Below are 10196 nucleotides of genomic sequence, written 5' to 3'. Positions count from 1 at the left end.
AGATAGAAGATTGATGATGGCATAAAACAAAGGTGAAGATGATTCAGCAGTTGGTTACCCATTGAAATGGTATTGGGACCACGATAGCAACAACGAGGATGACGATAACAATAATTACAACAACACCAACAACAACAACAACAACAACAACAGTGATAATAATGACTGCGACGACGATAACATTAAACGCAGAACGTTGGGTTGTATTTTGGTTTTTGGACTATTAACAATTCATATAATGTGTGCAATTACATTATACGTGGGCATCAACCCTGACCCCAATCTAAAGGTGCTTTCTCTAGAGGTGGCTTCTATCAAGTTGAGTAATCTCAGTGTTGGACTTGGAGATTATAATCACATAACAGCCGACTTCGACGTTACCCTTAAATCGAATAACAATGTTGGAGCCCTAGTATATTTTAACATATTGCTAGTGTCACTAGAGTATCACCATGACCACGACCAGTCCGGGTTCCTCTCCTCAACAACACTCGACCCGTTTCTTCTAGATGAAGGCCAAGGCCAATTGGAATTTCATATGCAGATCAAACAGGATGATGCACGACTTCTAAATAACACTGTGGATTCCATCTCTCGTGATTTATGGGGTGAAAATGTTTTACACTTTGCCCTAAAGGCTCGGGGTCGCTATAATTATTTGAACACCGATACTTTTATGAAGACCAAAACTGATAACTGCGACTTCAAAGTCATGTGCGACAACATTAATGTTATAGTTTCACCTGCTAATAATTTCACTTCCGGGAGTATAATTGATGCTCCACTCTCCTGCAAATGCAACTCTAAGTGTTCACAATATAATCAGCATGCCTCTATATAAGGTATGTGGACTAGTACTACGTATTTCAGCTTATTTTTCTTGCATTAGAATTGCTATTTTTTTTATTTTTTTTATTTATTTTTTTTTTTTTTTGCTATTGTAATAATAAAATATCAGTGAACAATTGGTAGCTTGTTTGGCTAAATTGTACTGTACTACATATTCTCTCTGATCTGTCTGTGAGTAAACTGAGTCTTGCATTATTGTAGATTTGAAAGCTTGTGAGTTGTGACTTATAGCTTGAGATTTTCCATTCAACATGGATCACTTGTTAATTTTTTTGATCAAAGAAGAAAGGTTTAACAAATATTGGGCCTGGTTGCCGAATGGTTTAATTGGGCACTACAAATTGGGGCAAATTCCAAAGTACATTTATCAAAGGAACAAGTCAACCGAAGCACATACACCACTGCACAGAGCCAGCAGCATCCCTTGCAAGTCCTAACTACCCCCATTCCAAAGCCAGCTGCCCCAAGAGTTTCTGCATCCACGTTCACCTTTACTTTCCCAGCAACATGAGCACTCCAACCCTCAGAACTTTGCACAGCAGCAGCACCTACATTCCTCTTCTTCTATATACTACCGTGGTAAAGGTGTACTTTGATAGAATTACCTTAAAGGGTCGTTTGGTTGGGGGTATTCATCAAAGGGAATGGGAATCAACTGGCCCGATTCCCTTGTTTGTTACACTTTTTTCCATTCCCTTTACCCTTCCCATTACCCCAAATCCTTCCAACTTCATTCCCCACTCCCCTAGACTTTTCCAATACCCACAATACCAGCACACGACACTGCGTGATCACCAAAAATATCCCTAGTAAAAATCCTTGAACAAGCAGAGCACGACAGAACTTTCCCCACCACCAAAGTGTCCCCAATAATAGTGTTGTCATCCACTGAACATACGATGATACAATACAGGTATATAGTGGTATTATATATGCATTCAGTTGTACTAACTTTATCAAAAACAGCACCAATTTAGATTCATGATACTATACAAATTTTCAATGGAACAATCAACATGGGGTTGTCCACTATCACGTAAGACAATCTAACCAAAAAATAGGTGCAGTCCACCTACATACCTCTCTCTTCCTATCTCTCTCTTTTCTCTCTCTGTCATGTATTTTTATAATATTTTAATCATTGTTATGTTATGTATTTATCCCTCCATTTTTACTTCCTCTTAAGAGGAATTTTAAAGGGAGGAATGTTAGGCATTTAGAAATGCATAACAAGGGGTATTCATGTAATTATGCATATGTACAAATGAATAAATATTCTAGTATCATTGGATGATCAAATGATACCACTGAATATATAGTGATACTATATATGCACATAATGGTATTATATATGCATTCAGTTGTACTAAATTTATGCGTAAATAGTACCACTGAGGATTCAATGGTACTATATAAACTTTCAGTGGAACAATTAGCATGTGGTCCCCCAGTCCCCCATCACGTGATACAATCCGACCAAAAAATAGGTGGGGTCCACCTACAAGTCTCTCTCTTCCTATCTCTCTCCTCTTTTCTCTCTCTACCATGTGTTTTTAAAATATTTTAATCAATGTTATGCATTTACAAATGCATAACTTTCCTCCATTTCATGTTCCTCTCCTCCTAATAGCAACTTTAACAAATTTGTACACTTGGCCTACCAAGAATAACAACCTAAACAACTGTAACAACTGTATAGCAAACCTGTTGACTCAGCATAACTAAGCTCCTATTACATTGAATAAGTACCAACAAGGCAAACTAATATTCGAATTACAACCTCTATTAGGTGCACTGTGCACAGACATAGGCACAAAAAAAAAGTTGGGTCAATTATATAGATGTCCGAACATGAGGTATTAAATTACGCCATAGGAGTAGGGGTAAAAAAAATCCTTTGTTGGGATGAAATGCACATAAAAGTTTCAAAAAAAGTTTATATAATTCTTAATTGTTGACATTTAATGTTGTACATGGCTCAAGAGTCTATACTTAGGAATTAGAACCATTACCATTATACTCCCTCCATCTTCAAACTAAAAGCCTCTTTCTCTTTTTTATGTAAGTAATAAATGATAAAAAGAAGTTTTATAGTAAGGGACGGAGGGAGTAGTTATAATCCAGTTTCTGGCAGTACTAAAGAAGTATTTCGTGGAAGGTCTCCTTTACAAGCTCCCTCATCTAGAGCTGATCGAGAACAGATGTGATCAAGAGGATATTATGCCCAATCAAGAAGATACTCGTGATCCAACTTCGGCATATAAGGTGGTAAAGGAGTTTCAGTGTCAAAATCAGGAAAATTGCACCCTGTGAATCCTATGTAATCCAACCCAAAATCTTTTGAGGTAACATCACCATATTGAAGCCAGCGAAACATGTCCTCGCTTAGGAGTCCAGACGCCAATTCACTCCCTATAACTTGGTTTCTCAGCTCAGATTCAGAACCGATGACACTAGTCGGATCAATTATGCTACTCTGACAAGAAATCTGCTTCTTCATTTCCAGTGTCACATCAAAGCAGGGATCTAAATCTCGTGCATCTCCGAGATGACTCACGGATTGTATATGAAATGACTGAAGTGGTCTTTCAAACACGGGTTGTTCCTTATAATTGCTGACACCCTGACTAAAGTTCTGACCTTTCATGTCAAAAACACATCCTAGAGCATCCGAATTTGGCACAGGATATGACCCAAGTGGGCTTTCCATAGGGGATAGTTTCCCTGTATCATTGCCACACTCCTTTGCATTCAACGGTTTGATATCAACAAGGCCTACGTTGTTGCTTTTGCTAATTGATTTACCAGGACTAATGTGTGGAGCAGGCTCAAGAATTTCAGGACTGATATGCTGGTGCAAAATAGGCATAGTCGGCTGGTTGAAAGTACAACTCTCCAAATTTGGATGTGCCTTTAATTCAGGTTCAAACTGCAGGTGATCTGGTACTTCTTTGCTCCAAGGGTACTCACCAGAAACAGGAGAATCAAATGATGCTTGCTTTACGCTCATATCCAAAGACTCATAAGTATGAGTGAGGCCTAATTGTGAGTTCCTAGTGTGAGAATCACAATTTTCAGTACTAAAAGGTATTATATGCTCTGTTAGTGGCAACAATTTGCTGCTTTCTGGATCATTGTCAGGAGGTTTAGAATCAACAGCCTGAACGGGCAACTGATTTCCTTGATATACATGCTTGCTAGTAATGTCATGTTGCCCAAAATTGGAGTTCTGGATACTGAAACTTCCACTGGATTCTTTTGGGGAAAGATCTGGATTTTTCATTCCACCAAAAGAGCTATCCCTTTTATCTTCTTTACGCAGCCTGCTTAGATAAAGCCGATATTTCTGCATAATTAAGACAGTTTCCAAAAGAAAGTTATTCTACAGCATTTAGATAGCATACTAGAGAAGAGAATAACTACCAGAAACAATCGTTCAGATAAGTTTGGCAGCTAACCAAAACTAAGATGCAAAATTTTATGGAAATGCTCTTCCTGTTTTCAGATACGTGTTATGTTCACTTTCTTGTACAACTTTTAAATACTCGTGTTAAAATAATGCTAAAAAGTACATATTCATTCTTCATGTATATGTGTTAAAAATATACTTTCATGATATTAAATCTTTTTTCATACTAACTCTTTCCCAAAGTGTTCATGACAAAAATATGTCTATTAAGAAAATTAGTCAAATTAAAATACGAGTAGATACTTTTTACTCTTGACCTAAATGGCTCTTGAAAATATAATTTCTTTTCGTTTTTTCTACAATTGATCTGATGGTATCAATCTTGAAAGTAGCAAATGTACTGAGAGATTTATACAGAAATTTCAAGTGAAAATCATGGAACAGAACAATATTATTTATCGAAGAGTAAATGGTCAAAGTTGGATTTTGACATCCTACAGGGTAGATTCTGAATGCTGAATCTGTAACTGATCATTCATCTTACTGACCTATAATCATTTGTTTTACAGTTAAAACTTGAAGTGACTGGAACTCTGGAAAGAAAGCAACTGGGCTAGATTGCTGATCTTTTAGAGTAGAAACCATCTTTTTTAATTTTATTTATGGAGTTATAGCAGATGATTGTTGTGTATTTGATTATGGGTCAATAAGAAATAGACTGTTTGCTACCACAGACTAAATGCTGTAGTAAACCAACAACACTTTACAACATCCAGGGGTGGGAGCCTCTCTAGAGGCAACGGAGCAAATTTGATGTTAAATGATACATGGGACTTTAGTAGACATAAGCCAGCAATGATTTAGAAATATACTGACCTGCAAATGGCTAGCAACATTCTCCCTAGTTAACCACGATACATTCATGAGGTCCAAAATTTTTTTTGGACCTATTTCTGCAAAATAAACAATTTCAGGGTTAGACAACAGACAGCAGTTTAAGAATCCATAATTAACAGAATAATGTTCAAGTATTTTACTCTCAAATAACATTGATGCTAATAACTCTAAATAATGAGGAACAATATTAAAGCATCAATGACTAAAAACACACCAAAGATACTACAAGAACTGTACATATGGTGCCATCATATCCAATCAGTTTAAAAGTTTGAGGGAAAAAATTTACTCACTATCACTGTCAATGCCTAACTGATTTACAGCTTTCACAAATTTTTGATGGAGATCCACAGTCCAAACAACTCGAGCTTTCTTTGTGGTAGAAGGATCACTTGAATCTTTTTCGATGTCTACGTCCTTTCTTTTCTTTAAAAACATTTGTTCACCTCCATAGAGCCCATCATAAGAATGGTCTGTTCCGCTTCTATCTTCAAAGCACTCTATGTCTCTCACGTCATGCATTCTCTTCCTCACAACATGCTGCCATATGTTCTTAAGCTCCTTCATTCTAATTGGTTTGAGTAGATAATCACATGCTCCATGCTGAACCCCTTTCATGACTCTGCTGGTTTCCCCATCAACAGACATCACTGCATGAGTGAATGAGGTAAACATAATGTAACTTGTCAGGATAAAAAAATTCCAATTTTAAAAATGGAATGAGAGTATTGCGATTCTTAAATTTCAAAAATACAAAGACATGATAAAATTCAAGGCAAAAAAACTTGAAACTAATGAAGGTTAACTGACTTATAACTGGCAGGTCCATCTCAAGTCCAACATGCTCAAGAAGTCTGAAGCCATCCATGTCAGGCATGTTGACATCACTGATGACGATGTCAAATCCATCCTTTCTATCACGAAGCAACTTCAAAGCCTCACGAGCTAGCCCACAAGTAGTCACTGAACATCCATGATATAAAAGGAATGTTAAAAGAGTTCAATTGCACGACATATGGAGTTTGGTATATCATATACAGTATAACATATAGATATCTTTAACAAAGAGATTTTCTATGATTAAATGATAATAGGGAGTCTTTATTTCACTATACAATTTGAATATCAATTTGCGAAAAAATGAAGATGAATCAAATAGTCCATATACCACTCAGCCTAATAGAACTATTTTGAGAAAAATATACAAAAACTAGCAGTGAATACATTGGATTATATTTTTTTTTTTAAAAAAAAAGGTAACTCAATCTAGTTAGTCGTTGTTGCTGAGAAAAAAGGCGATTCTTCATGGACCAAAAAGCAACTCTTCCTAGAGAAATTGTCCTCTAAAACTAGGAACAGATAGAACTAGTCACTAGATATGAACCATCGTCTCTTTCAACCTGGAAAGCTCCACTATTCTTTAATAGTAAAGCAGATACCTTTCACAAAATTCTATCAAATTGATTGAGAATCTAATTCTAGAATAGGAAACATTATCTTGGCTGAAACTCATTCAGGAGTTTAGGTTCAATTCCACACATCACATGAACCAACAGAACCAACATGATAAGAATATAGTATGATTCATTTTGGTGATCAATTTGACAGTCTCACATCAAGGAAATCAGCTAGCAAATCTTGAGTTTCTAAGTCACGATATTCTCGATTATGCAACCACCATATGTGATTAGTTCTGTCAACATAACTCCAGAACTCAGCTTTCAGATAAACATAACTCCATAAAATCCTACTCAGATTTTCTTGAACTTTGTTTCTCACAAAGATAAGATTCAAGTGAGGTACCACAACAACAAACTTAGTGACCTAACAACAAAAAGGATCATAAGCTCTTAAGCATAATTGTCTCATATTACTTGGACCCTCCTAACACAAACTTGATAATTTTCAAATCATAATATGTAAGAATCATGATCCAAAAAAGGCATAGTAATCAAAGTTTAGAAAGCCTTTTCTAGCATAAATCATCGGTACTCCTTAACATGATCATATCTCAGAACACTCCTTTTGCTAAAATTAACTCATTTAATTGAATCATAAACTAAACCTATGATCATAACAAATTACACAAGCATAATATAATCTGAGAGAACCCTTTTCAATTCAAAGCATCAAAACACCAAAAATATCAAAATAACCCACAAAAGAAACAGAATAATCATCTGGGCACATGCTGAAAAACACACTCATTCAAGCTTTTCATCAAACAATTAGACTGCAAAATCAGGGAATTGACCAATCAAAATGTTATCATATAATACCTTCATAGCAACATTTCTTGAGCATCTTTTCCAAAATCTTCAACCAAGTAGGATCATCATCAACAACCAGAACCCTCAATCCAGCAGGAAATGTTTCAGTTCTCGGTGTCGAAAACCCGTGTTCCATACCCATTTTCTAAAAAAACTGTAACTAAAAATGGTGTCAAAAAACAGTTGTAGAGTCTCTCAATAAGTTAGTTGGGGAATTCAGCAAATTCAAAAAAATTCAGAGAAGAAGCAACAGAAAGTGGGATATATATAACAAGGGAATTTATGTTGGAAGGTATATTTAATATGAAATTCCAAAGAAAGCTTTAACATAAAGAGCTATCAATCTCTTTCAATCTGGAAGTTTTGATCTTTTGGGGGGAGAAATGAAGAAAGGCTTTTTGAGATGAAACGCAGAATATAACGAATATTTGGCGCCGGCTATTACTATAACTCTAATATAAGCTGTTCCCTCTAGTCCTGTCCTAGGTTGCCACATAACGGTCCCGCCCCGCTAAAATGCTCCAATTAGATAGTTCGGGATTACCATGTCATTATTCTTAACTCGTATTAATTCATATTGATCTCTTAGTTAAAACCGAATAAGGGTTTAATTAAGATTAGGATCGGGCTAGTTAATATCAACTAGACCAGTAACTATATGTTTGGGAATGAAATTTCCACTCGATTTGTGTTCAATTTAGTTTGGGTCCATTCAAGGCTAAAAATAGGGTTAAACCGGTTAATAGTTAGGTTTCTCCTCCTATGGCTAGGGTTAAATCGGTTAATTGGTTATGTTAGTTTCTCCTCTTGCATACTGAGAATAATTCTTGACAATAATTGACAACTGTAATAATCACTTTTAATGACATAGATTTTTTTTTTTTCTTTTGAAAGAACATTTTAGTTCAGATTAATTAAAAGGGAATTTGTTTTTTTTTTTTTTTAGTAAAATCAAACGCTAATAACACCAATCTATGCGTAATTTTTTCATGCATTTCTATTATTTTGAAAAATGTACTTAATGACTTCTCAAATTTTTATTTTTTATTTTTTTTAATTTTTTTTAATTTTTTATTTTTTGATTTTTTTTAAATGTGTATCAAACCTCGATCATTTATCACCCCTCTTCTTTAATTATATGTTCACTAGATAACTAGGCACCTGCAGTGCTAAAATTTCATTCATGACTGATGACTGATCAACTGTTACATGCTACATACAGTAAATCAGTAATAACAGTATAGTAACTCCCCCTAGGTTAGCTAGTTAGTACAACATAATTAATAAAGTATGTACTTAATGCATCAATATTTTTTTTTTTTAACAAAGCAAGTACTCGTATAATATATCAATAGTTAAGGTAGCTAAAAGATAATGTTGGTGCGCCACAATACAATTCTCTACAATAATAATGTTATGTGCATGCCTTAGGCTAGGAATTAATATAATTAATAGTACTCTAATTACAAATAGATCTATGATTTGGCTAATTATCATCCGTACCTATGTTTTGACTTGTGCTTTTTATAGCAACACTTTTTGGGAGAAACCCCTACACATCTATAAAGTTAATCCATTATTATTCCAAGAAGTAATTAATGTAGTTAATTAAGAATTTTTTTTATGAAAGTTAATTAAGTTTAAGATGCCCAATCATTCATATATTTCACTTTGTATAATCAACAAAGCATCTTGTTAACAGCAAAATCACTGGTCTAGCTAGGTCCAATACTTTTGAGCATTAGTTTTGAGAGTTTGTCCTATTTTAACAAAATTAGATTTTTATTATTATTACTCATATATTTTTTTTTTTTTAAAAAAAAAAAAAGTCATTATATAGTACTAAGCTAATTTAAGTGAAATGTGTTAAATAATTAATTACCTCCATTTAAAGTTATACAAGTATATATTAACTTAATAGATCTGTGATTAGTGCCATGCATGAGCTTTCTGCTTTATAAACTCAATGGATTAGAAAAAAAAAAAATTATTATTATTTTACCTACACTCCATGAGTCCATGTCTCTATGTAGTAATTCTTAATACTGGTAAACATTGTAACACACCCTCCATTCCTCCAACACATGTATGTAATGTATAAATTTATCCTTTTATGCCTTAAAATTTTTTTTTTTTTATTTTTTTTTTTAAAGTAAATCTATCAATATACAATTTGCTTATTAGAAAAAGTCTAAAAGGATATAATAAGTTCTTAGCCTAACGGTTAAGATTTGAGGGTTTGTGTATATTAGGTTGCAGATAATCAAATTTCTAACTCTTGGCGTGAATTGTATTGTCTGAGTGGTTCATTTGAACTGAAAAAAAGAGCCTACAAAGTAGTTATATATTGATTTATTACCTTGACTATAGTACATATATATATAGGCCGCTTCAAAATTTCCGCCCCTATTTGTAACTTGAACCCAAACTTGACTATTTTATCAATGTCTTATTAAGTTATTATGCAATTTTTTTCCACACGTTGATTTGCATTCGATAAACTCTTAACAGCTCAAATGATTGAGCACTTGATTAAAAACCACTTCCTTTGTCTTTAATACTTGTAACATACACTTTTTCACGAAATTTAAGAAAAGTGGGTCTCACATGATTTAAAATACTTAAAATGAAGTTGAAAGATTATTGGTGGCTCAGCAGTGTTCAACAGTCACTTATGAGTTTTCCAAAACTGGAGAATCGAACGGTCCCCACCTTTCTAACACCAAAGGGTATAATAAAGTAGGTCATTAGCTTTAAACAAGGGTAATAAT

The 10196-nt window shown here is 34.3% G+C and overlaps 1 protein-coding gene across 1 annotated transcript; it reads right to left on the bottom strand.

Moving 5' to 3' along the window:
* Nucleotides 1–2728: 2728 nt before the first annotated feature.
* Nucleotides 2729–7819, bottom strand: LOC145602015 (two-component response regulator ARR11-like). Its single transcript, XM_081658124.1, has 5 exons — nt 7435–7819; nt 5966–6118; nt 5449–5805; nt 5135–5211; nt 2729–4195 (listed from the first exon to the last, which is right to left on the bottom strand). The coding sequence occupies exons 1-5, from the start codon at nt 7565–7567 to the stop codon at nt 3068–3070; spliced, it is 1848 nt and encodes a 615-aa protein (XP_081514250.1). The 5' UTR covers nt 7568–7819; the 3' UTR covers nt 2729–3067.
* Nucleotides 7820–10196: the final 2377 nt, after the last annotated feature.

The sequence above is a fragment of the Chenopodium album genome, chromosome 21 (assembly GCF_948465745.1).
Source record: "Chenopodium album chromosome 21, dcCheAlbu1.1, whole genome shotgun sequence".
NCBI lineage: Eukaryota > Viridiplantae > Streptophyta > Magnoliopsida > Caryophyllales > Amaranthaceae > Chenopodium > Chenopodium album.
Note: the sequence above shows the minus strand (reverse complement) of the source record. Positions and strands in the feature narration are given on the sequence as shown.

Bases quoted from the DNA above. Each gene is read 5' to 3' on its own strand.
- LOC145602015 (XM_081658124.1), bottom strand. From the start codon at position 7,567: ATGGGTATGGAACACGGGTTTTCGACACCGAGAACTGAAACATTTCCT. The intron at 6,119-7,434 runs GTATTATATGAT...ATGGATGTTCAG, and splicing joins CAAGAAATGTTGCTATGAAG to TGACTACTTGTGGGCTAGCT. The intron at 4,196-5,134 runs GTCAGTATATTT...TTAATTATGCAG, and splicing joins ATGTTGCTAGCCATTTGCAG to AAATATCGGCTTTATCTAAG.